Source organism: Apus apus, chromosome 5 (assembly GCF_020740795.1).
Source record: "Apus apus isolate bApuApu2 chromosome 5, bApuApu2.pri.cur, whole genome shotgun sequence".
Classification (NCBI taxonomy): domain Eukaryota; kingdom Metazoa; phylum Chordata; class Aves; order Apodiformes; family Apodidae; genus Apus; species Apus apus.
In genome coordinates, this window is record NC_067286.1 from 14,782,919 (window position 1) to 14,809,601 (window position 26,683).

The 26,683-nt window shown below is 42.8% G+C and overlaps 3 protein-coding genes across 4 annotated transcripts in view; 1 reads left to right on the forward strand and 2 right to left on the reverse strand.

The window, feature by feature from the left end:
• TMEM86A (transmembrane protein 86A) overlaps nucleotides 1-26,683 on the forward strand; it is a 526,280-nt gene that overhangs the window by 295,521 nt on the left and 204,076 nt on the right. The gene's annotated exons all lie outside the window — the stretch shown is intronic.
• Nucleotides 8,733-21,095, reverse strand: SAAL1 (serum amyloid A like 1). The gene is made up of 12 exons (XM_051622269.1): nucleotides 20,944-21,095; nucleotides 20,628-20,714; nucleotides 19,280-19,363; nucleotides 16,912-16,991; nucleotides 15,382-15,441; nucleotides 15,004-15,119; nucleotides 13,745-13,928; nucleotides 13,375-13,457; nucleotides 13,056-13,244; nucleotides 12,062-12,258; nucleotides 11,459-11,551; nucleotides 8,733-10,903 (listed from the first exon to the last, which is right to left on the reverse strand). Exons 1-12 carry the CDS (start codon nucleotides 21,061-21,063, stop codon nucleotides 10,811-10,813), a joined length of 1,386 nt encoding a protein of 461 aa, XP_051478229.1. The 5' UTR covers nucleotides 21,064-21,095; the 3' UTR covers nucleotides 8,733-10,810.
• Nucleotides 21,574-23,874, reverse strand: LOC127385973 (serum amyloid A protein). The gene is made up of 4 exons (XM_051622281.1): nucleotides 23,737-23,874; nucleotides 23,292-23,424; nucleotides 22,841-22,979; nucleotides 21,574-22,402 (listed from the first exon to the last, which is right to left on the reverse strand). Exons 2-4 carry the CDS (start codon nucleotides 23,395-23,397, stop codon nucleotides 22,261-22,263), a joined length of 387 nt encoding a protein of 128 aa, XP_051478241.1. The 5' UTR covers nucleotides 23,398-23,424; nucleotides 23,737-23,874; the 3' UTR covers nucleotides 21,574-22,260.

The following is a 26,683-nucleotide window of genomic DNA, read 5'->3' on the forward strand; positions in this document are numbered from 1 at the left end:
TTCCCACTTAAAGGAGATAACCTATCATTGAGGTTTAGGTCATTTACCTAAATGCTGTGAGTTAAACAGCTCCAAATCCAAAAGCTTTTCAAATTTTCTGAAAATGTATGGATTGAAATCCCCAGCTTTCAACAAGGGAATTCTTCCATTTGCTCCACTCTTCTTCCAACCACCACTTTCCAGGTCAATTCACCCAACCTCTCACCAGCGTGAGGCTGCAACTGTGTCGTGTGCTGTACTCAGAGCAACTGCTGAGAAACCTCTGGAAGTCTTGGTGCAGTAACTCAGCTCCTGGGAAGGGGACCAGATCCCCATGAGGGTTTAGCAATCAGTTAACTCTCCATGTTACTGAACAGTTGTTGAATAATAAAGCATTTGATTCATAAGCAGTTAACAGGCAACAAAAGAAAATGGAGAACTTAAATTATACAACTATTGAAAACATTTACAAGTATATTTTTCCAATCAAAAGTGCAAAAACCAATCAGGCAAATTACCCCCTCAGCATGATTCAGCCAGCTGTAGCATCAATAGCCTTAAAGCACACTTCTTTTAAAAAGCCAGAGATGCTGTGTAAATCTGCTGAAGCACATCCAGCCAACAAACCATTCACTGTTTGCGTATTTGCTTTGGACTGTTTAAAGAAATAATATTAGCCCTTTCATCTGAGACAGGTAATATTTTTCCTTTCACAAAAGCTAAATAAAATAATGAGTGATATGAGTTACATGCTTCTCTGAGCAAACAAGGTGTAGTTTTTCCTAACATCTTTGCAAGACTTTCACAAAACGTTAGTTAAAATGCTGCTGGGGCAAGGGATTGCCCATGCTCTGATCTGTTTTCACCAGTGAAGATGTTATCACAGATTTAATATCAGCTACATTGCAAACAAAACTGTTGTCTGATAGGCAACCAAAATCCTGGTAGAGTTCTTTCATTCAACTAGTCTGGAGAATGGTTTGGGTTGGAAGGCACCTTAAAGATCACCTAGTTCCAACCCCCCTGCATAGCCAGGGACACCTTCCACTAGAGTAGGTTGTTCAAAGCCCCATCCAACCTGCCCTTGAACACCTCCAGGGAGGGGGCTTCCAGAGTTTCCCTGGGCAACCTGTGCCAGTATCTCACCACTTGCACACTAAAGAATTTCTTCCTAATGTCTATCCTAAACCTCACCTCTTCCAGTTTTGGTCCATTAACCCTTGCCCTCTCACTACAAGCTCTTGTAAGAAGTTCCTCCCTAGCTTGCCTGCAGGACTCCTTCAGGCACTGGAAAGCCACTCTGAGGTCTCCCCAGAGCCTTCCCTCTTCTCACAGCAGTCTGAGCCAAGGTTTCACAGCTGCTCTGCACCACTGCTGGTCAGCAGCCCCAGAGCCCTGGCTGAAGGAGAAGGGCTGAGAAGCCACTTGCTGCTGAGGGCTTTGGCCCCAAAGCCACCACTGCTGTGAGCTGCAGAGAGCTGAGAGCACAAGGTGCAAAATGCTAATCCTGAAGATGAAGCAGCATCTGAGAAAAACAGTGTCTGCAAGCCATAGGCAACCTCAGCCACAGGCACTGCAAACAGCCCCTCTTAGAGCAACGTGGGATCCAAAGCCAAGGATTTTATCACCAGGTCCTGATACTTGTCCATCCCTTAAGCAGAAAGTGTAGTTGAAGTAGATCCCACTTGTTGAGGAACCACCAAGGAGCACTATTTCTACTGCATTCTCTTTTATATTTCAAAAACCTCAAGCATTATCCAGTCCTTTCACATCATAGGCAAACACAAAGCAAAATAGTCAAATGCATAAATAAGCCTGCTGATAAGAGAAGTGACTGTTTGCTAACCTCAGCCTGTTGGCCTAATTAGTATAACAGCAGCATATTTTGCATTCAAAGTAAAATGGAGCAAGCTAACAAAGGAAAAAGCTTTGTACTTGCTAATGATATGAGTAAGCACAGCTCAGGAAGTGGTTCAGCAGACTTTGATCCACTCAGAAAAGAGAATAGGAGCTCTTCAGGCACTTCTGACAACACAACCTTACCAGGAGTGTGCGCCAGTAACCAGCTTCTACCACATTCATAGTCATTTAGAAAGTTTATCTTAGACTTGTTGGATTTGAGAAGCAGAAATACTGCATTCAATGTATTTCACAAACCTTAAAAATAGCAAGGCTGACAGAAATCAAGAACTGACTCTAGGGTCCAATCACAGGTGAGTCTGCCTGTTAAAGCATTTTTTTTTTTGTTCCTTTCAGCTCCTTTCTGTAAAGATCAACCTTTCTGAAACAGAAGATGTGCCCAAATTTTTTGTTCCTAGCTAATCTGTTATGTTCCATCAGTGTTTCAAAGCAAAGTGAGCTTGGAGGACCCTTCTCAGTCTGCTGACTTCAGACTTCTCCACCCAACTGCTGAAATCCTAGTTTTCACACAGCAAAACAGACTACTGAGGGCAAAGTAAACTAAATAAACTTTCTGAAAAGCAGCAAATTAAACCCATCAGTTCACAGTAGGGTTTTAAACACACCGACAACTGCAAAATGTTCAGCCTCAGAGCTGTAAAACACATCATCATTTCCAAGATTTGCAAAAGCTGTTCATCTTGATGTGTTCCCATGACAGATATTTTTTTCCCCTCTGAATTTCTTTTATCTTATTAGATTTTAGCTCCCATTACAGTTAGGACAATTTTGCAATGGGGCAAAACTAATTAGTTTGCATCAAAGAAAGGCTCTTTGAACCATAACGCTAATGAGTTTCACCTGCCTAATTACAGGGCTTTGCTTTTAGTAACACTTGGAGCAAAATTTTGTTTCAGAGAAACGTAACATTATAAGAATATTCAAGGCTAAAAGCATTAGCTGAACAGTAACCAAGGTAATGGATAAAAGATTAGGGTGGTAAGCTGTGAGCAGACATAGAACTGAATATTGATAAGAGGAGGCAAGTGAAGACCAGAACAGGTTAACGAAGATTTAGCACAGATGTGTTTGTGCAATGTAGAGCAAACAGTGTGTTTAGTGAACTAATACTACACCTCCCATCTTTTCACAGTGCTTTTAGGGATTAAATGGAAAAGAGCTAGGGATGGGAGAAGGGAATATTAATTTTAGAAAGAAAAGATGGAGAAAAAAGTTAATTATAGATGAATCAAACTAGCTTAGAATATCTGGCAAAATACCTGGACAAAATATTTGCTTGTTTTTAAATCTGTTTTTAGTCAAGAACAAATTGTGTTTAATCAACTTTGTCTTCAGTTGATGGGAGAATTTTTTTAGAGGACAAACAGGATTAAATAGATTTGCTATTTCTTGCTTTTATTGAGCTTTTTGACCCCAACCACTTTCTTTTACCCTATTAGTACAAACAAGTAAGAAAATACAGTCTAGAATGAATCTTCTGACAGGCAGGTGCAAATCCACCTGAAAAATGGTAAAAGTAGTTATCACAGATTTGCTGGTAATTTGGCATAGCACACCATAAATGACATCTGTATAAGCACATGCTGTGTCATCTGCAAATGACTAACACATGACATAGGTGCACGTCGTAGAATATAAGGGAACTGCCTTTCCTGTAGCTACATTTCCCCCACAAACCCCCCCAGCACATACACGAACTAGAAATGGAGACAAGGTGTGAGGAGAGGGCAGGCCTAAACTGCTTTCAAGAAAAGCTCCATTTGAGAGGAGGCAGAAAGCCCACTTTTAGACAAGGATGTGTTTTTACACAGAGTTCTCCATCTGTGCCCAAAGAAAGCACTTTAAACTTGTGACTCTGCTCTCAAAAACACAGGCAGACAGTTGAGCAGTACAACTGAACAGGCAAGTCACTTCTGGCTGGGGGTAAACACTTAATCCAGATTTGCTACTGAATCACATTGCAAGGCACCAAGGGGTTACCCAGCTTAAGTTGGTGAAATACCAAAAGCCTTTGGATAAGCTGAGAACATAATTCAAACCTGTCTTATCTCTTTCCTCTGTTTTGGTAAGGTTTCAACTTGAACATTACCACTTTTTGCCAAAATTATCTTGACCTGTAACAGGCAACACTGAAACCTTGACAGCTTTATGCTTTTGCCTAACAAAATAATTGAAATTAAATAAAACACAACTCACTTCAAACATCCATGTGTCCTCTTCCTCTGATGCCATGCGTACACTGCACCTGTGTGCAATGTTTCTCCTGCTGGCCTTCTGCAACAGGTCAACAACCACAACAAAATAGACTGTGCCTGTTATTCATAAGCTTTTTGTTATCTATCAGAAGAAGCAAAAGGGCCCAGAGCACGTGTGGTAAGGAAAAAGCTTTGTTTAATTTAATTACTTCTTTCAAGTCTGAGTAAACTCAGGGATCAGCAGAATGACTAGTTAATTAAATCATGAAAGCAGCTCCTTCACCCTGCAAGGGCAACTACGTCATGCTGTGCCATGTTCAGTATGTTCTTCAAAAAAAGCACGCTCAGTCTTTACTCTGTGGACCAAAAATAAATCTACCATGCAGAGGGTACTGCAGTGTTAGGAGCTCTTTTCATGCGAAAGATGACAGCTGTGGAGTAGTGCTGTGATTATTTTCAACACTTCCATCTTGAGTGTTGGCTCCAGATCCATTGGTGAAAATTAGTGATAATGCTGCAATAAACTATCTGATTCTGATCCTTAAGTTCATAGCTGAGAGCACTGGCCAAGAGGGAAGCAAGCAGAGTGGGCTCCAAGACACGCTTGCACAGGTGCTGCCCTAACAGTGCTGGAAGCTATTCTTACCCACCTGCTCTGGCACCCAGAAGGGCTAGAGAAGCAGGAAAGCTGCAAGAAGTTTGCCTCTTGGGGCTTCACCTGGCTGCTTTTGCTGGATTTGTCCTTTGTACCCATAAACACAAGCACTGTGCAGGAAGCAGTCTGGGAAACTCCAGCCTCACTCCAAAGTAACTTCATTCCACTGTCTTCTGCATCTATCTCCAACCTCCTTTTAGGAGTTGTCAAATCCTCTCCAAGAGAAGGACAAATATTCCTTTCCTTTGGGCTTGGGACTTTCCCATGGGAACAACTCACATTGCACAGTGCCAACACACTAGGTCCCTGAAAGACTTTCCTTGGACCTACATCATTTAGCAGCTCATACACGATTTCCCATGTTTCTTTTGATCGCCTCATAAATGACTTCCATCTAAAGAGCTGACAAAGCTGGAGTCCTTCCTCACTCTTCCATGTTTTCAACATTCATTTTTCCCTTTCCCATTACTCCACTCTTTTCTATCTGCTATTTCTCCTCCTTCCATTCAGCCACTCTACTGGCCTCATCCCAAATTACATTTTGCCGTTTTGTTTACTCCCACCTAAGCAAAAATGTTTCTCCTTCCTTCCTACTCTCTTGATTCACAAAATCAAAATATTTACTAATCAGGCTGGCATAAACTCAAAATGTCTCCCCATGGTTCCTGTGCCCAGCCTTCCTACCTGATGAACAATGAAATTCTCTGATGTTGAATGAAAGAGTTTGTGCACTACAGAAAATAAAACCTTCTGACATCACTGGCTAATTACAATTTGCTGCATTAAATACAACACTGTAGCTATATTGCAGGGCAGGATAAAAGTGTGCACGTATTTTCCTGTGTGTTTCAATATCCTCTTATTGACAGAAGATAGGATGACTGGGCTACAACTGGAGACCAGGAAATGATTGTTGTGATTTCATTAGAGTAATTGACAAAAGCTGTTCCTTTCTACCTAAGGTTAACAGATGGCTTGTTAAAGTTACAACTTATTTAAACAGAGCTGCCACCAAAAACGATGTGGATGACAACAAAAATAATATTGATACAAGCTCATTGCAAAATTAAAATGGAGTTTGAGTAACCTAAAGCACAGAATAAATAACTGCGACCATTGCAACACAGAATACTAAGGGGCATTTGCTTTTCTAAAGTTTCCTTGGAAATTGGATGAAGGAACACAAACTGGAGAAGTGTTAACAACATGAGATTTAGTTATTATAGGCACAAACATGCAGTCAGTCACCAAGCCTTCTCCACATGTATGAAGAAACCATCATGGAAGCAGGAGTATGTTACATTGAGGCTTAGATTTTAATCCCAGTACTAACAGGATATATTAATCATACAGAAGTTTTAATTTTGGGTAAGTATGTTTTAATATAAAAATGCTGAGGTCAAATTCAAGATTGTAGATTTTTGTACTTATACTGACTGCCATTATAGACTGAGCAGGATTTTATTCTCCTCAAGAATCTTCACCTTAAACTTGTCTCATTTTCGTGAAAGCAGGAATAACCACTAAGGAGATTCAGCTTTGAAAACAGAAAATAATCAACATTATACCTTTTTGATAGGTGGCCACACACAAACTATTCCACCTAGACAAATCTAGAATGCTAACATTGTTACTTAAGACTTTTCTCCCTCAACATCACACTTACTTTTTATGCCTTTTGTCATAATTTGCCCATTTTTCCCCGTTTTCTTTCTTTCTCCGGTATCCCTTCCTCATGTCTTCTTTCTGTAGTATTACTGCCTTCTTTCTGTAGTATTACTGCCTTCCTCCTCTTCACAGCTGCCTTCACTCCTACCACTGCTGCCTTTTGCAGCTAACTCCCAAAAATAACTCCCAGAAAGAAAGACAAGGAAGGCAAGACGAGAGGGGAAGGGGAAGGGGAAGACAAAGACAGTGGTGGTTTTTCCCTGGGTTAATTTTCTTCAGAAGCAACAAGGCAGAAGCAAACCTTTTTCTCCTACCAATCTTGGATGTCAGCTCCTTGCATTATGAACCACTGTTTTTTTTTAAGAAGAGGTGAATAACTGATTCAGGGAGGCAAATAAAAGGAGGCATGGGAGCATTATTTCTCATTGCAAAACTTCTGTCAATAGCTACTGGAAAGAACCTTGTTATTTTACCAGTCTTGTGATGTCAGGTCCATTTAGCACACACCCTGTCGGCTCTGGCTGAGGGGCACAGGAACTGCAGGATGGGTGGTGGGGCTGGGGAGCAAACACAAAGCTGCTCACTGCTTCTGTTTGCCTTTACATGAGGGATTTCTGAGAAATTGTATAATGTTACAGGAGACTGGTCCTAGCCCTAGGTGTAGCCTGGTAGAAGGTTCTTCCTTTCTGATTGAGTTTGGCACAGCACATTCATTTCATCATCTAGGAAAAAACCAGAAGTAAACAGAAAGCATTAAAAAGGAACAAAAGGACAAGGTTAAATTTTGAGGGAAAAGAAAGAATATACTAAGGAACTACTGTGACCAAGACATTCTGCTCTAGAAACAAAAGCAAATTCTCAAGTGAAAAAGATAACAGATACTACTGCTTTTGTAACTCTCAGTAACAGCCAAAGTAATCCAAGGCTAGTGGGAAAGAGCACGGATTTTCAAAACAAACAATCAAAACCACAGTAACATATTAATATCTTTTCATACCAGTATCATAAACTATGAAGATGGTTGAATTAAAAAAAAAAAAAATTGTAATTTTTTTTTTTTTTGCTTAGCTACAGCCAAACACAGTTATACTAGATCAACACTAAAACCACATAATCTTACAGACAAAAAAATGACCATAGCAGTTATAGGAAAACAGAAACTAAACATACAATGACAGAAAATTAAGAAAGCAGAGTAACCTGAATATGAAGAAGCATAGAAAATAACTTCCCAGCATATTAGGTTTTATGGTTTAGTCTGTGACAGGAATACTGGGCAAGCATTAGGATACCAACGGAGCAGATGAAGCCTCCTAGTAGTATTGATTTTTCTCCAGATACCAAATTTCTTTGGTTATAGTTCTTTGCCCCACTAGGAAAAAGGTACTGTGGGATAAAGGTGCCAAATGTACATAAAACATTAGTTAAAATAATGTTAAGACTCTTATCTTTGAAATAAATTATTATATGGATCTATCAAGTCGAATTTAAGGCCTTGTAGGCTGACTTCTGTATCTATTTTCTAGGTGTGCTCATGCCACAATTCACATCCAGCTCTGTCCAAGCGGGACAGTGTTCTTGTCACTTTAGTTCAGTGCTTCAAATATCCACTTTTTGTTCAGAGCTCTGCACAAAACAGTGACAGGTACTTCTCTTTTTTCCCCAAAGGAGGATGTTGTGGAGATAATCAGGTCTTTGGTCTGGAAGAAAGCTGCTTGCTGGCTTGTACAGACAGATATCCATTCTGAATGAACTAGCCCAGAGAGACCTGGCTTGCCAGTCGGTGTTGAAGCATGGTTAGGCAAGGGAACAAAAAAAAATATCCAAAAAAACAATCTGTCCTCATCCCCACCCCCAAAAAAAAAAAAACAACCAACCAAACACCACCACCTAAAACCAGACGTGATGTCCATGAAGCACAGGCGAAGGGAGATCCCTGCTGGCGAGACAATGCAATACACGCACACCATTTCCAAACACATCATTCACCTGCTACCACAAATAGTTTCTCCCACATCTGCATTCCCATCGGGCACCAGCCTCTTGCTCCTAATGCAGCGCTGCCCCACCCAGGCAACACAGGCTGCGCAGGAGCAGCTGTTCCAGGTGCCAAAGGGGTAATTCAGTCTCCATTTCACCATGTTTACCAGGGAGAAAATTCCCAGCATACTTGAATTATCATTCTGAAGAAAGGCCGATGGACCTGTTTCTACCGCTTCTTCTATTGCAGAAGAGTGGGAGGATGTGACCCAGCTGGTTTCCCACTTAACCACTTTTTTCTATCACAGAACAGACATTTGGTATCATCCCACTTAGGCAACAGTTATTTCTCAAAAATTATATATTTCACCTACTCTTTGTAATTAATGATACCACATTTAACAATTAATCCAGTCAATACTGGACGCTTGTGCATTGAAAAGCAGGAACAAAATAAAACAACAGATACTGCCTCAGTTTTTTTGTACATTACATTCAACAACTATGACAAAACTTCAACAATTACAACAAATTTTAGGACACAAGCCAGAAATAAGTCTTAACTACGGTGGGCTATCATATTTATGGTGCACCTAGGGACAAACTAAGCTGAAAAAAATGTTAACTGGATGAGAAAGACATTAACTTCCAGACCACATAAACAACTAAGCAAAGAAAGTAAGAGTTAAAATGAAAATCCCATGAAGGGGAACCTATTGTACAGGACACCGACAGTACCAAGAGGTTCAATTTTCCTCTTACAAATTACACACTTGAGAGTAACAGAAATTTCCAGTTGCTCAAAAACCAAATTTGAACACTTAAATAAAAGCATACAGGGTTTTTTTTATAAAAAAGAAACTTTATTACAAATCTGTAGGTTTAAGAAAATAGCCAAAAACTGTCAAAGTAGTATGAAAAATGCTGTCATCCTATTCACAGTTACCAGTTTTCTCCAATAAACATTAGCATACAAAAACTGATAGAAACCATGGCCATTCATTTTAGTGACACAAATCAGACCTTTGTGATTCTGAATCCCCTGCCAACAACTAAGATGCTGCTGGCAGCCCAAGGGAATGACTCAACTGCACTCTTTGAAAACTGGAAGTTTGGATGAAAAGGCTATATACATATACACAAACTGTATTTTACCACATGTACAGGTAACTCAGGGCAAACAAAACATGGCCCAGCACAATACTTAACATCCATAAGACCTGGAGAGCCAGGCAATGTGTGTATATGGTACTAAATTATTCTCTATGCACTGGTTTCCATTTTCTCTTACATCCCAAACCTAACAAAGATTAACTGTTTTCCACTCTCATTTATAGAAGGACTGAGGCTGATGTGTTGCTATGCTGCCTTTTCAGACACACTGAACTGCACAAAGGCAACTGATCTAAAAATGTAATGCAGTTAAAACGTAACTGAAAGTGGGATTTTTAGAAGATTGTAGACTGAATTTACTGCAAGTGACCTTAAGGTCCACCAAAAACTTGAGGCTAATAGGACATTTTAAATATAATTCACAGATAAATCATAAGACATGAATAAGAAAAGAACTGTTACATTCCTAAAATGAAGTATAGACTGATTTGAACAAGCAGAAAGTTGGCAAGTATGTAATGGATTAAACCCAAAGCTGCCCTGCAACTCTAATTCTGGGTAACTGGCTGCAATAGTTGAAAGCTGCAGCAGAGACCACCAGTAACCATCTTCTCAAATCCTTTAAACTGCACAGGACCTAGATGCCACAACTCAGAGCTGCAGCGTAGAAGAGCCTTCAACGTAAGAAGAGTGATGATTTTAAAGAAGCAGGATGAAACGTTTGTTACGATACCTGCTCAAGGTACTGATAAAATCTAAAAGAGGAAAAAAAAACCCACAACAAAACAAACCAAAACCAAAAAAAAAACAAAAACCCAATTCTGTGTAATTTAATTCTGTTTTTATCAGGTGCTTGAAGGTCCTCAGCAGACAACATCTGGGTTTTCCTACTGATCAATCCTACTTCTGCCAAAAGCAACATGGAAGAAACCAGCATCATGTTAAACAGCTCCTCAGTGCATTTCATTAATTTTGCTGTTTCAACTTCAACTGAAAAAAAGAGAATCAAGAGTTATTCAAAGAACACTGTGCCGCAGAAGATCAATCAGAAATCCACAGTCTCATCACCAGAGCAAATATGATGGAAGATGAAGAACTGAATTGACAGTCATTTTGTTCACATGCAGACCTGATTAACCCTGGGTTAATCAAGGCTACTTTGAACATTTCTTAAAAGCGACCTGTTGGTAAGGAGGTTGCCTCATTCTCCTGTATTTACTGAAAACTTGGTGTCTGAAATATTGTAATGAAATAGTAAAAAATCTTCATTCCAAAGACAGAAAGTATTTCAGTCACATTCTTAGGTATGAACTTTCAGGCTTGGGAAACGTTTTTCTAGAGTGTCAGCAAGTGTCTGATCAGCTTCACGCAGAACTTCTAGGAAACTCTCCACCTGGGAATAAATTACAAACACACAAAGAAAACCAAAAATAATTTAAAAACCCAGACTTGCATGGAACACAGAATTCTTGTACTTGGTATAGGTGGTCTTTCTACTCCTGCACCTCCCCACCAACAGCAGCCACAGGAAAGAAAAACGGAAAATGCTCCACAGTAGATAACCTTCCTACTAATCCCCACAATTTCAGTTGGTATAAATTTTGAAACATTATTGCCTTCCTCAAACTCTTATTGTTGAACAGTACCCAAAGATAAGTTGCCTATGAAAAATATTTAGAATAATTATTCTATAAAAATGTAGAGGATAGATTTTCAGATAGCATAAATTTGCAGACATTTCAGCACAGTTTGACCCATACATCAGCTGATGATCTAGGCAAAGCCCTGGGTGAAGTAAGCCAGAAGAGACAGAGAGGGCAAGACTGTCTGGAATGGCATATTACCTGTGTCTGAGCAAGTCTGCCCTACCTCTACATCTGGCTGAGAAAGGCCTTGCTACCTGAGTAGTATTTTTTCAGCCATCTTAGAGACCTTGTCATACACTCACCGATGCAAAATACAGAGGTAATAAGTTCTGAAATGCACAGGAACATGTCTGTTCATTTAAATGTCCCTGGTGTAGTCCTTCTAAAGTATTCTCCTGGAAAACAAATGAGAAATACAACTAGCATGTCATGAACAGCTGTTGAAAGAACAAACTCAAAAATGTACACACAGTGTATACAGTATATGCTTCTTTCTCAACAATGGGTAAAACAACCAAAACTTACAGTTCTCCAAATGCCAGACATAGATAATGAAAAAGGTGTGAAAGTTCACACGTTTCTTAATCTGAATGTTCCCATAACAAAAAAATCCAACTGAGAAGGTGACTTATATATTGACACTCTCTCCTTTTCTTAAATAAACTGGTTTTCATTAAAAAGAAATAGCCACATACACCAAGAGAATTTATCATACAGAATCTTGGCTCTGAAGGCATATAGCTCAGAAAACCTGTGTCCCTGCCATCTAACTCACCTGATTGATTCCCTAATGAACTCCCAGTAATGCAACTTCACTTGTGCAGAAAAATGCCTACATTAATAATAAATATACTTTTTCCTACCTACCCTGCAGGAAGCCCTTTTAGAATTTTGTTCATTCTTACCTTGGTCAGTTCTTGAAGCATATTGGAAAGTAATTCACAGCAAATATCCTTCAAAATTTTTAAATGGAAATCTTCCTCATTTACATCAGCCCTTCCAGCCTCTTGCTGTTCAGACTCATTTGAGTTATCAACAGATCTCTTCCCACAGCCCTCCATGTATTGCAAGATACGAATCAAGCTCCCAATCAGAGGCATATCTAACATAAGGAAACAAGAAAATGGAAGTTTAACACTGACATTTTTTTCCCCATCCTTTCAAGGCACTAGAATTTTGAAACACACTGCAAAATCTTATACAAAAGCTACGGAAGTGTATATTCTGACAGTGTTGTGTTTTATAAAACACTTTTAAAGAAGCAACTGCAAATGTAGTAGAAAACCCAAACCATTTTATTTTTTTTGCAAGCTAACCTCTATCTATAAAAAGTATATGCCAGTGGTAAGGAATACGAGAAGGAAAATGTCTCTAGTAGTAATTCAGAGAGGCTAGTATGTTAAACTTGCATCCAGATAATCCTATCTGATAAACCAAAGCTAGATGTAGCCTTTCTGCTCCAGATGACCCTGACTTACATTCCCAACACAAGCTTTTAATTCCTAAGACTTGTCAATGGAATGTAAAGTTACAGGTGATAAAGATGGATTTAATTAAGTGCAGAATCTCGACTAGAAAATATTACTATCAAGACCTCACATTTTAGCAAAGATTAATTCTGCAATTTTCGTTAATTTAAGCAGTGGAGAAGAATGACCAGCATCTGTAAATTCTGTTACTGTAACTCTTTGGAGATATCCAGTAACTGAACTTTGAGCTAGCTGTGACTTTTAGAGTTACCAGCAAAGAGTCTTACTGTATTCAAATATGTAACTGAATGCTATGTTCTGAACTGATGTCCATTAAACAGTAATAAATTAATCACCTTTCAGCCCACATAAGGTCAACTTTTAGGGAAAAAAAGAAAAAAAAATTAAAAAACCAGAAAGCACAACTAACTTTTCCTCATCTTGGTGTATTCTTGTTCTGTCTGTGAAGCAAACATAGCAGACAGCACAGACAAAATAGAGGCCAATACAGTCTTCTGTTCCTGCACAATAATCGGTAGATCGTCTGGCTGGCAAAGCTCATGGCAAACAAGGTCATAAAGCAAACTCCAAGTCTCTTTTCCTCCATCAGGAGCCTGCACTTGAGAAAGAAAAAGAACCCACCAATTCATCAAATTTAACAAATTATTTTTCTTGCCATTAAATATCTGCTGATTTAGAAGTTACCACCATTCTTGGTCCTATCTTTAGTAGCAATTCCAGTGTCTTACCGATAGCCTGAACACCCTCATCCACCGTGGTCAGCAGCTGCAAAATATGCATATAAACATCAAGTCCTTCTGGATTATCTGATCTGCAGAGAACAAATGAAAAACAAAGTCAAATTAAAGATCTGATTACAGAGTTTATAATCCCCGTGTTTTGGACACACAGAAGACCATGATCAATCACTGCCACTCTCTTTGCTAACAAACTAGTTGATTAACGTCAAATGGTAACTCCAGGGAAATGTATTATAGATTTCTAGTGACCTCTCAAATTATGCAGCTCCCACTGAAATCAAGATCTCACACACAGGCCTTAACAAGGTTATCAGGAGTCTCCTCAGCCATGAAACAAAAAAAAATACATTTCACATACCGGACTTGTTTGGCTGCTTCAAGTATACAAGGCACAATCTTAAAATCTGGAAGTTCTTCAGGGGAATCATCTCCAGACGGTCCCACAGACCGACAAGTGCCATTTTTGACCCAGTTTAACATCAGCTCTTCATCTAGGTCAAACAGCTTGTCCACCACTTCACCCACTTTTACCAGTAATTCAACTGCACAAGAGAGAATGTATAAAATTCAACAACAAAAAAACAGTTCACAAAATGCTAATATATAAAAGTATTCAGAGTAAACTGGGTGCTGAAATATATTTGTTTCATTCATGACCTACTACTGTCTGCTATGTTTGTTTCCTTTTTGTGACACAGATCAGGTGAAGAGTTTGATAAACAGGGACTGCTGGAGAGCCCACAGACACACTCCACATTATCATGCCATTTATAAAGCAGGAACTTCACTCTGCAAAGAGACTTCTGCTTCTTGAAAAGTTGTAACTTCTGCTTTTGAAGACAAACTTTCTAAGATTTGTCCCTAAATATGCAGTTTTCTGCTGTCAGTCTGCATTTTGCTTAAGTAAATGTGATCTCAGTTGGACAGAGCAGGATTTCTGAGCACTGTCAGTAAAAAAAACAACTACCAAATCAAAAAAGCTAAATTATTAGGATTCCTAGACATATTACAACCGCTCTTACAATTAAGTTGGACATGAGAAATGAATGCTATTCAAAATATTTCCATGATTAGGTGCTTATTGTGTTTTTTGCTAAATTAGTGCTAAGAGAGATCTGTGTACCACCGAGTGCACACCCAGAGCCTGTGCAGTGTTCTGCTGCCATCCAGAATAACTGAATCACTCCTCCAGTTCACATTCCTCAGTAGGAAAATACATTTCTGATGTGAAGAAAGTTTTAAATGAGGTCTTGTTTCAAGGGCTACATGTGTATATCCCTGAATGAGGACAACGTCCCTTCCTTTACTGTGCCAAATAACAATTTATTCTATTAGACTCTTTTTATTTTTTTTTTTCACTCCACCACAGAGCATTCTTCTTCCACTATGGGTGCTTTTCTGGTTTGTCTCACATACAGTTACAAACCTGCAATCACAGTACAAGTTTGTTTTGGTGTCCTTTAAATTAATGAACTTTATTTTAAAAAAATTCTGTGCTCCCAATTGAAAATATTTGTCTTTGAAACTGCATGGTTCAATTCTTTTCTTTTTCTTTTTTTTTTTTCTTTTTTTCCCTGCAAAAAAACACTGATTCCCAGCTTGTGTTGGCAAACTTACCATTTGTAGAGCTGGACATGATAAAGCAAACACAGTCATACACCGAAGGGTTTTCTCGGATTCTCTCAACCCAGACACTGGCCACCTCAGGCTGGGAGAGGCAGGTTAACAACAACCTACACAAGAATTGCCCATTTAACAAATCAGAAGCCAATTAACTGATTTTAGCTGTACAAGTATAAATCCAAAAACAATGAGAACAAAGTGACAGAAATAGGAATCTAGCTCACAGCAAATCAATTCCAGAACAATGTGGAAATTACAAAAAGATAGGATGAGAGGATGATAAAACAGTGAGCCCACTTGTCAATTTTCTTCCCAGGCCTCAGAACATATCAGAACTACACTAATGATGCATAAATTTCTGAGATGTCCTACCTGCTTGTTTCCAGAAGAGTTGGAGAGTCTGAATCACACAAACGTTGCAGTAGTACTTGGCTTTGAGAAAATGCAAGATTAGATTAATAGAATCACAGAATAGTATGGGTTGGAATGCACCTTAAAGATCACCTAGTTACAACCCTCCTGCATAGTCAGGAGCACCTCCCACTAGCCCAGATTGCTCAAAGTCCCATACAACCTGACCTTCAGTGCTTCCAGGGATGGGGCATCTACCACATCTCTGGGCAACCTGTGCTAATATTTCTCCAGCCTCACTGTAAAAAATTCCTCCCTTATATCCAGACTAAAACGACTTTATTTTAGTTTAAAAACATAACCCTTGTCCTGTCACAACAGGCCCTGCAAAAGTTTGTCCCCATCTTCCTTATAAGCTCCCTTTAAGTACTGAAAGGCCATAATAAAGTGTCCCTGGAGCTTTCTCTTCTTTAGGTTGAACAAGTCCAACTCTCTCAGCCTGTCTTCATAGGAGAGGTGCTACAGCCCTCTGATCATTTCTGTGGCCCTCCTCTGGACTCGCTCCAACAGCTCCATGTCTTTCCTGCATTTGAGGACTCCAGAGCTGGACACAATAATCTAGGCGGAGTCTCAGGGAAGAGGAGTAAAGGGGAAGAATCACCCCCCTGGCCCTGCTGATCACACTTCTTTTGATGCAGTCCAGGACACAGTTGGCTCTCTGGGCTGCAAGTGCACATTGCCAGCTCACATTGAGCTTCTCATCCACCAGTACTCCCAAGTTCTCTGCAGGACTGCTCTCAATCCCTTCATCCCCCAGCCTATATTGATACTGGGGATTGCCCCAACCCAAGTGCAGGACCTTGCACTTGGCCCTGCTGAATCTCAGGAGGTTCTCATGGGCCCACTTCTCAAGCTTGTCCAGGTCCCTGTGAATGTCCCTCAGACACGTCAACTGCACCATTCAGCTTGGAGTTACCTACAAACCTGACTGGTGCACTTGGTTCCGCTGTCCGTCATTGATAAAGATAGTAAACAGCACTGGTCCCAGTACAAACCCCTGAGAGACACCATTTGTCACTGATCTCCAGCTGGACACTGACCTGTCAACCAGTACCCTCTGGATGTGACCACCCAACCAACTCCCTGGGAACAGTCCACCATCAAATCCATAGCCCTCCAATTTAGACTCCAATAAAAACTATCTTTGTTAAGAAAAAAAATTAGCAAAAAGTGAATTTCACATTTGCAGCCAGGTGCTGAGACCAAAAGCAGCTCTTCCTGACTATGCATGCATTGCCAATGTTTCAAGATTGCCAAACTTAGAAATTAAAGGTTCGAGAACTTGACTGGTGAGTAAAAACAACAACAACAAAGTGGTCTGTATCCTTTTTTCTTTCACTGAATGCTTCCCACACAACTACAGTCAGCCAAAAAGGTGTGAATGAACATGAGGCATGGCAGGCAAACTTAGTTCCTCCTGTAACATATATTTGGTAATTCTGAGTCCAGAAAAGCAGTACTCATGCATGTATGAAGCACATATACACTTACCCAAGGTTCTCATCTTTACTAATTGACATGCATATGTCTTGGAAACAGGCCATATTTCCTAATATTCCCACACAGATCTCCTGAAAAGTCAAAACACAGTATAACAAAGTAACTGCAACATGGTTCAAAATTTTATTTTCACAATCGTAAGACAAAAGTAAGAAAGGTTCAGAGATATTTTCCAGTTTGATTTCAAAGTTTTTATGACCTACTGATTCCAAGTCAAGTATTTTTCTACAGGATCCTACTAGGCTAGCCTAAAATGTACTCATGACAAGTGCTATTCAGATATTTCAGTGTTAAGATGTGTCATAAAAGCAAATATATATTGAAATCAATTTTGCTTGCACATTCTATGCATACTGTTTTGAAGCTAATCTGACATCCCTATTTTGAGTGCAATGAAGAGTTCTAAGAACAAGAATATCACTATATAAGTGCAACCCTAACAGCTATTCACTTCTTCCAAAAAGAAAGGGGTCTTAACACAAGCTTCCAGCAAAGCTCATTTTCTGATTGCAGAGATTTAAAGGGGACTGAGAGAGCTCTGAAACACCTGCGAGTGCTAACAGAACGTCCTGGGAATCACCCATTTCAGCAACTGAAAGTTGTAAATCTACTCTCACCTCTCAAGGATATCTTTTTATCAATATTCTATTACCTCTGCTAAATTACAGCAGACACTCCAGCAACCACTATTTCAAGAAATTTTGTTTGTATTTGCAAAAGACAAAGTACTGAACTTTAAAAGCCTTGTATGTCTCTACTCTCCTGAAGTAAAGCTTCTGGTAACTTCAGAGAAGGGTGAGTTATACCAACACTGAATACTTTTCAAACTCTACCTTGAATCATAAATGCCAGTGCACTGTGTAGTACAAGCTGCAAAACAATGACATCAAAACAAAGGGGGGAGAAAAAAATGCATTAAGTACTGGTGTCTAAGCAGTTCCCAAACACATTACTTTTATAGGTCTGACTAAACAAATTCATGAACATTTCTGTTCAATAATCATGAAATAAGTAATGAGGAAAAGAAGCCAGTTGTACAGGATTTGCATGGCAAGGATTTTGTAGCGGGGGCACTGCAGAGTTGGCTTGTTTGAGAAGATGCCAGAAGTTTCCCTGACACCCAATGGAGCCAATGCCAGCCAGCTCCAAGACAGATCCACCACTGGCCAAAACCAAGCCAACCAGCAATGGCGGTAGCACCTCTGGGATAACATAGTTAAGAAGAGGGAAAACTGCTGTGCAACAGCAGCCAGAAAAGATGAATGAGAGAAACAGCTCAGCAGACACCAAGGTCACTTAAGAGAGGACATGCTCTAGGCACTGGAACAGAGATTCCCCTGCAGCCAGTGTTGAAGACCATGGTGAGGTAGGTTGTCCTCCTGTAGCCTACGGAGGTCCACAAGGGAGCAGATATCCACCTGCAGCCCGTGGAGGACCCGGCAATGGAGCAGGCAGATGCTCAAAGGAGGCTGCCACCCTGTGGAGAGGAGCCTGCACTGGAGCAGGCTCCTGGCAGGACCTGTGACCCCATGGGGACCCATGCTGGAGCAGCCTGTGCCTGGAGGATTGCACCCCAAAGAAAGGACCCAGGCTGGAGCACATATTGAACAGCTGCAGCCCGTGAGAAGGACCCACATTAGAGAAGTTTGTGAAGAACTGTCTCCCATAGGAGGGACCCCAAGCTGGAGCAGGGCAACAGTGTGAGGAAAAAGGAGCAGCAGAAACAATGGGTGATGAACTGACCATAACCCCACCCCTCCCCATTCCCCTGTGCCACTCAAGGGGAGGAGGCAGAGAGTTTTGGAGTGAAGTTGAGCCTGGGAAGAAGTGAGAGATGAAGAGTAAGGTGTTTTGAGATCTGGTTTTATTTCTCATTATCCTACTCTAATTTGATCCTAATACATTTAATTAATTTCCCCAAGTCTGTTATGCCCATGACTGCAACTGCTGAGTGATGTCCCTGTCCTTATCTCAACCCATTAGCCCTCTGCTATACTTTTTCTCCCCTGTCCAGTTGAAGAGACATAGAACAGCTTGGTGGGCACCTGGCATCCAGTGAAGGTCAACCCACCAGTCTTCACTGTTCTTTATAACAAGCTTTGTAACTAGGTTTGATAAATCTAACCCTTCATCAATAATAACATATATCAGCTTCAGCACCACTGAAATACTTACTGATTAGACCACATTAAACACTGCAAAAAAAGCATTTTAAAATTTGATTTTGTGTCTTTTCCTCATTTGTCTAACACATGCAAACACGGAACCAGAGGAAGAGGAAGATGCATGCAAATGCATGCAACAGAGCTATCTGCTATTGATATTAATTTGGAACAGCTTTTTGACAGCTCCTACTTACAGTAAGGCGAGGGCATTTTGACTTGGCAAAAACTCCCATGAATATATCAGGGGCGTTGAACTCCTGAAGAAACAGAGCAACATCCTGTGGAGAAAGTGAAAGGAGAAGTAAATGGACTTCTACCATTTCCAAACACAAAATAAAACCTTTTCTCCCAGCACAAGGACTGAGTCAAAGAGATGTCAAACTCACTACAAGAGATCAATTATTTTCCAATATGATACCAGTAATCCTTGCTTTTCAATAAGACAAGATCAGCAAGCCCCTGTGATTCAGGACACCAGTGATTTTCTATACAATGAGCCAAAAAGTCTTATTTAGTTCGTTTTTCTCTCTGTCTCAACAGAGGGTCAGAGACGCCAAGTCAGAATTCAGCAAATGCCATGTTTTCAGATACTTATGTCACCCACACATACAAAAAGAAACAAGGGAAGGGATTGCCACTAACACTTGATCAGGGCGTACAAAAGAGGAAATCTCCTTATTTTACCAGAGCAAACTACAAGATTAGTCCGCTCTGTGGGAGTGAAGGACACATCTTCCATGTTTATTTAAAATACCTAAGGAAGAGTCAGGGAACATAATAATTTATTTTTTTTAATTGTTCCAGCATTTAAGAATGTTGAGAAAAATACCAAAAAGTGATGTCAGACTGCCATTGTGAGTCTGTAGCTAAACTTTAAGAGGTTTTTCATCTGAGAAAGCTATGCTTATTGCCAGGACACACTACAAGTGCTAGATGAAAATACACCTATTTAAAGACAGCATCAATATTACCTCCACAGTCAAACTGCTGAAGATACAGCCTATGCAGCTGTGTTCATTTCAGCTACAGCTAAGACACTGTCTTCTGGTACCTCCAAGCTTTGGTTCAACTCGTGCACACAACAGAGAAAACCACCAGGTGTGACATGGCCCCATCTGTGCCAGCTGACCCTAAGCAACAGCACCACGGGATCCACTAGACACCTGGGAGAAGGTCCTGCAGGCCACCCTTTTTTTCCCGTGTTTTTTAACAAGGTAAAGCTCTGCTTTATATCCTCAAACAGCAGCAGGGATGCAACAGCGGCCTGTGCTTGCAAACCAGCCCTGGGCCAAGGACTGCACGCACACACACCCGCTCGCCTGGAGAAGCAGCCTTCATTGTGAGCCCCGATGCCCGCTCACACCTGGCCTGCCCGGGGACTCGCAGGACACCTGCAGCCAGCGCAGGGAACCCGCCGTCCCACCCGCAGCGCGGGGCCGGCGGAGCCCGCAGAGTCCCTGTGTGCCTCCTCCCGCCCCCAGGAGGGTCCTGCCCGCAGACCCCGCAGCCGGGCACCGTCCTCGAGGCCCGACTCGCCCCTACCTCGTCCATCGACATGTCCCACACTTTGCAGATGTCATTCTCCATCTCCTCGTCCAGCTCGGCCTGGGCGCCCTCGGGGCGGATCACCTGGGGGGACGGGCTGGGTGAGGGGCCGCGGAGCCGCCGCCCGGCAGCGCCAGCAGCCGCCCACCGCTTCAGCCGCACTTTAAAACAACAAACAAGCCAACCCCACACCACGAGGAAGCCAGGATGCTCCGTGCGTCTGTCCCGGCCCCGGAGGCGCCGAGCCCGCCAGGCGCGGACCGCGACCGGGCCCCTCCCCTCGCGGCGGCCCCCGCTCCCCCCGGGCTCGCACCTCGATGAGGCGGGTGAGGATGCTGAACAGCCAGTGCTTGCTGTACACAGTGCTCCCCACCGCGTCGCCCTCCTCCTCCTCCCCCGCCTCGCTGCAGGGCGGCGACGGGTTTCGGTCCATGGCGGCCGGCACCGCCACCAGCGCAACCGCGCCCAGCGCCGGCCAGAGCGGCGCCCGGGCCGCGCCCCACAGCGCCCCCTGGCACGGCCGGGCTGCGGAGGCCTCCGCCCGGCGGGGAGCCGGGGCGGGGAGCGGGCCCCCGGGGCGGGGAGCGGGGAGCCGGGGCGGGGAGCGGGCCCCCGGGGCGGGGAGCGGGGAGCCGGGGAGCCGGCCCGGGCCCCCGAGCAGCCGAGCGGCCAAGGGAGCCCCTCGCCCCTTGGCAGCCCCGGGGGTCCGCACTGCGCTGGCATCTCCCCGCCGGGCCGCGCACCGGGAGCGCCGGGCCTAGGGAGCGGGCAGCAGCCCTCGGCGCCAGCGCTGTGCCCTCCCTCGGCTCCGCGCCCCAGCAGGAAAGGCAGCGGGCAGGAGAGTTTCTGAGAGAACGGCTTTATTCGGCTGCACGGGAGCGGTGTGCGGGAGCAGAGGTGTGAGAAACGTTTGTCGTGCCAATGAGCAGGCCCACACAGATCCTTCAGCGAAGCACAGTTTATTTACATCCTTGCAAGAATGGGTGACCTAAGCAAGTAGGCACACCTATAGCAACGTGAATAACGGTTTATATTCCCTATTCCCGACGCAAAATTCCCTCCCCCGTTTCCCCACTGGCTGGGTACTCCAGGGTTTACAGCCTATCCGACGCTTCAAATTATCCTGTAAGTTTCCCACCCCTGTTTACACATTCCATTCTAGCAGTTTACTTTTTACCTTTTAAGGTAAAATTTTGACCTTTCTTGCCCCCTTGGCTGTCTTCCCAATTAACAATCTACTGGTGTCATCCTGCCCTGAGGAGGAACATAGAAGTAGCTTTGTTCGGCCTTATCTTGGGCCATAAATCCTTATCCATGTTCAGATCCCCCAGATGGAGCCCAATTAAGTCCCTCAGTTTCTTGGCCCATAAACCACTCCAGGTGTCACTGGAATGTGTAGATATCTCTCAAACAAACAATTATATTCCTAACACTAAAATATATCTCAAACAAACTATATATTCCTATATGTGGTCCTAATATAAATGTGGTCAAACAAACTATATGTTCCTAACACTAGAATATATATATATATATCTATGAACCAAACCAAACACTACATTTCTAACACTAGAATGCAAAATCAACACTACCATTCATTTCTAACAGAGGCGGGCTGCTGGGGGCAGCGTCAGTACTTGCTGGGAAGGCCCCTGGGTCTGTAGCGGTTGGGGTCCCCGCCGTTCCTGCCCCAGGCGTTCGCCTCCTGGTCAGCTCGGGTGTCCTCTGCGCCTCGGCCGCTCCAGCTGCCCTGCCAGTTCTCCCGGGCGTCACTAGAAGGCAGGAAAAAGGCCGCCTCAGTTAACCAGCGTTTAACTCTTACTTTGCCTTGACTTCCTCCGTCATGTAAAACCAGACGGACTTCTCAAAGCGAGGTGCGGGCAGACAGTCAGTCCGCGGCTGACAACCACAGTGGGATCCATCACCGACGCGTCAGGAAACGCAGCAGCGAGGCGGGAGCGTTCCTGACCACCAGGAATGCAGAGGCGGGGAATCTGCCTCCTCAGGGGGGCAAGAATAAGGCTGAAGATCATGTGGGAGGAGAGACACCGCTCCAACGGAGCGGGGCAGTTCAGACAGTGACTGCCTCCCCTCCTCTCCCCTGGCCTTCCAGGTCAAAAGCTGAGTACGAGTCAAGAAGGATTTCACTCTAACTGGAATGTATGGATCCCTGGTAACTCCCTGTTAACAAGCCAAATACGCTCCATTACCTGATCACTCTGGCTGCCCAAGCACCGCCAGGTCCTCTTCGGGCAGCATCATAATTGCCACGAGCATGGAAGTATTTGTCAGCACCCACATAATTTGCCTCACGCATGTCCCGGTATGCTCTGAGCATATCCCATGCCCCTGAGGAAAGTGAAGAAACAGAGATTATGTTGACTTTAAAGAGTCATCCCAGAAAGAGTTAAGTACCATTTCAGCCAGGAGCTGAAAAGCTCAAGAAGCAGTAACACAGGCACTTCTCCACATCAGCCTTTGCACAGCAGTGTACCCGTGTGCAGAGGCTGATCAAGGCCATCTTCCAGCAGCAGAAACCAGTGGGTTGCCTCATGTGGAGCTGTGGATCTCCCAGCTCTAAGGACTGTGTCCACTGACTGCTGGTAACCTGTGCTTGGGGAGGGGGCTCCTGAGAGAAAGGACATGGTAACAGCAGCTTACCTCCCACTGCATCCCGGACAAATTGTCCACCACGGCGTACAAATGACAAGTCAGCACTTGCACATAGAGTGAAGGAGAGCAAGACAAGGCAGACACAGAGCCTCATAGTTCCCAGCCCAAGCCTGACACGGAGCTGTGAGACAATCAGAGAGATGAGCTGTTCTGGAGCACCTTTGAGAGATGGCTGACATTAGCATCCATCACACCCATAGCTGGCCTGGGGAGCTACCTCTCCACCCACAAGGACTGATGCCCTCTGTGCAATGACAAACTCAGCCAAGGAGTCCACAACAGTGACAGATGGACATGAGAAACTTGAATGTTAGCATTCCCTGCTGCTCCAGTCTTGAGTGTAGAGAAGTCCCATATGCTGCAGCATTAGTCCTGTTCCTGAATACCAGCTAAAAACACCACGTATAGCTCACAGATTCAGAATGTCACTCACCTTGGCAGAAAGGCAAAGCCAAAGAAGATGGAGCTTGTCTTGTGTGCTCTCAGACTCAGAGAGGGTATTTATAAGCAATTCAAACCACTCAAAAGAGGAAACAGGGAAGGATACCCATGGCTGGGAATTCCCCACCACTACTCCATTTCAAACACAGAAATCATTACGGTAAGCCTGTCCTTGTCCTTACTGAAAGTTCATAGCTTCTGTTACACAATTATTAGAAGGTATGTGGTTCTTCTTCAGCTGTCCATGTGACTATTGGCTCCTCATAACAAACAGGCTGAGAAACTGCCTCAAAGACCAAAGTGTTCTGGGTGCTTGAAGTGCTACATTTGTCTTAAGGATGATAATTCCATTCAGCTCTGCTAGACAGAGCTTGGAGGGGAGGGTACCTGTTTGTCTGCACTGTACATTGAAGCACAAGGTTGGGTCTGTCTTTGTGCACAAGGAAAGGTAAACTGTGTTACCTGAATGGCTGCAGGAACTGCTAAGTGAAATTCCTATGTGTGCTGGGGTGACAAGATGGATTCCAGGTTTAATGGAATGGAAAACATGGAAGTCTTGCTCTTGACTCCACTACAAAGCAAACCACATACACTTATGTCCCTCTGATAACACTTTAAGATAGCACACACACCACCACAAGGAAGGCCAGAATGCTTTGTGCTGCCTTTGCTAACTCTCACAGAACTTTCTTGAGGGACTTCCAGCCGTAGGCTAAACTAAGGGGACATTTGAGGCAGCAGTAAACATTTCATCCAAGAGGAAGTTCGGGTCCATATGGCCACAACTCTGCTAAATTTTAAGAGCAATATATTAACTGTCAGACCCTCTGGGCATGGTTCACAGTTTGAGTACCCACTGTGCTCTCCCTGCTTAGGAGCCTCCTTGCTTTCCAACTGACATAACTTCCTCACAGAAAGCTCTGGGCTTTTACAGTAAATGTGCAGAATGTCTTCTCATTGTGTGGTCTTAAATGATTTATCAAGTTTAAGAGAACTTATTTAAATTCTCAGCAGAAGAGGTACGTGTAGTTGCCCCATTCACAGCTCTGTCCCCTTAAACAACTGCTGGAGCTGAAGGGCAAAAGCATGAGGTAAAAGAGGTGCAATAACAAACTGAGTTAATGAAGTGCCAGCAGCTAGTTCCCTTGGACATTGCTGGACTTCAAACAATAATTAAGGAAAGAAGAGACATTTCACACATGGAAACCTTGCACAAAGCAGGGAGCCAGACACATAGAACAGCTCAGTTACTGCAGACTGGAGTGCTCTGTTTTCCTGCAACTCTGTTCACATCCTGGTTTGCCCTAACAGTTCACATCAGCTCAAGTGCCTTCTCTGCTGGTTGCAAGTAGCCCTGTCACCTTTTTGATTTTTTTAAAAAAGGACAACCAGTTTGCAGTTGCTTCTTATCATACCTATATCAGAATGTACAAATGGAGAAAAGTCTCCCGGGGCCCCTATATGTGTTTTGTTTGCCCACTGTGCACTGTAAATTGGGGTACAGGCTCACTAATGCATGTGCCATTTTGCCCAGGGACATAGAACAGGGCGTTGCCTTCAAAACTGACTGAAGGAGCTCTTCCCTACAAGAGCTCAGACATTTTCGGACCACAGAGGGTATTTCTGAGTCTTCCGATGTGGTGTGATGTGTTTCACGTTCTCTCCAAACCAAAATCTTCTGCAAAAAACACAAACATTAGGATAATTTTAAGAAGGTGGAGGGGATGTTTAGAAGATCTTGGATTGCATCCCCTTGTCTTGTCTTCAACGAGGAGAGCAGCAGCAGTGACAACAATGCTGGAGCTCCCTCCAGTAACTGAAAAAAAGCACCAGTTTTGTGCTCCAGCAGGTAACAGCCTGAGCTCTGCTTTCCCGTCTCCTCTTGGCCTGCTTTCTGCACCACAGCCTTGGGCCCACAGAAGCAAGCTGCAGCCAAAACGTTGTTTGCACAACAGAAATAGGCAAACTGCCCCTGAGCACACAGAAGAGTTTGAGCAGAATATACCTTTCTGGCATATATAAAACACAGGCTTTGTGCACATGGGGTAAACATAACCCTGGGAGACTCTTTCCATTTGTGTGTTCTGATATAGTTACGATAAAAAGTGGCTGGTTGTCCTTTAATTCTAAATACCCATAAAGGCAAGCTACATTCTACAAATATTTCACAAAGGGGCTGAGGTGAATTCCCAGCTCAGGCACAGTAATAGATGCAATTATTCTTTATTCTGGGAAGTAAATAGCAAAGTAAACTTTACATTTGCACAGGCCGTAGTTCACTTCGGGAATTTTGCCACGTTGCTCTATGGAATATTTACTAGCATTGGCCTCAGTCTTACAGATGTGTAGAATGACTGCAAACTTGGCTTCTCTTCTAGAAAAAGATTGCATATGCAGATGTTTATCTTAAATAAAATTGATTTCCCCATATGTTTTGATGATGACCCTAACAGTGAAATAATGTTTTGAGGCAGGTATGAGGCTTTTATGTCTATTTTTTGAAAAACAAACAAACAACAACAAAAAACCAAAACAGCAACAAAACCAACACAGCCTCTATTTAAAGTTGCTCTGTGCAAAATCAACTTCATTCATCTCTGCTTTTCAAGGGTGCTCTCCACTAACAGTCATTGACCAAAACCAAAGATGAGCTGCAGCTCATCTGCTCCAGTGCAGGCTGGCTTAAACTACCAGTGGTGCGTGCTTAACTGACTGACAAGAGCTGGTAGGGGCTGCAGCTTTTTCACAGTCCCTTCACCTTCCCTATATGAGATGAAAACACATCAAGAATAAGAAACAGTGATTTTCCAACTCTTCTTCAGAAAGTGAATTCTTACTTTTTGTTGACAGTGAAGTTAGTTGAAATCATCAACACAAACTTGAACAAATTATTTGCACTTCATTAGTTATGCAACTGTTCTGACACAAAATTAAAAAGC

Excerpts from the sequence above, each read along its gene's own strand:
- LOC127385973 (XM_051622281.1), bottom strand. The coding sequence starts at position 23,397 with ATGAGGCTCTGTGTCTGCCTTGTCTTGCTCTCCTTCACTCTATGTGCA. Across the intron at positions 22,980-23,291 it reads TGTCCGGGATGCAGTGGGAG|GGGCATGGGATATGCTCAGA; the intron begins GTAAGCTGCTGT and ends CACTTTCCTCAG. Across the intron at positions 22,403-22,840 it reads TGGGCAGCCAGAGTGATCAG|TGACGCCCGGGAGAACTGGC; the intron begins GTAATGGAGCGT and ends CCTGCCTTCTAG.
- SAAL1 (XM_051622269.1), bottom strand. The coding sequence starts at position 21,063 with ATGGACCGAAACCCGTCGCCGCCCTGCAGCGAGGCGGGGGAGGAGGAG. Across the intron at positions 20,715-20,943 it reads TCCTCACCCGCCTCATCGAG|GTGATCCGCCCCGAGGGCGC; the intron begins GTGCGAGCCCGG and ends CCGTCCCCCCAG. Across the intron at positions 16,992-19,279 it reads CAAAATGCCCTCGCCTTACT|GAGATCTGTGTGGGAATATT; the intron begins GTAAGTAGGAGC and ends TTGACTTTTCAG.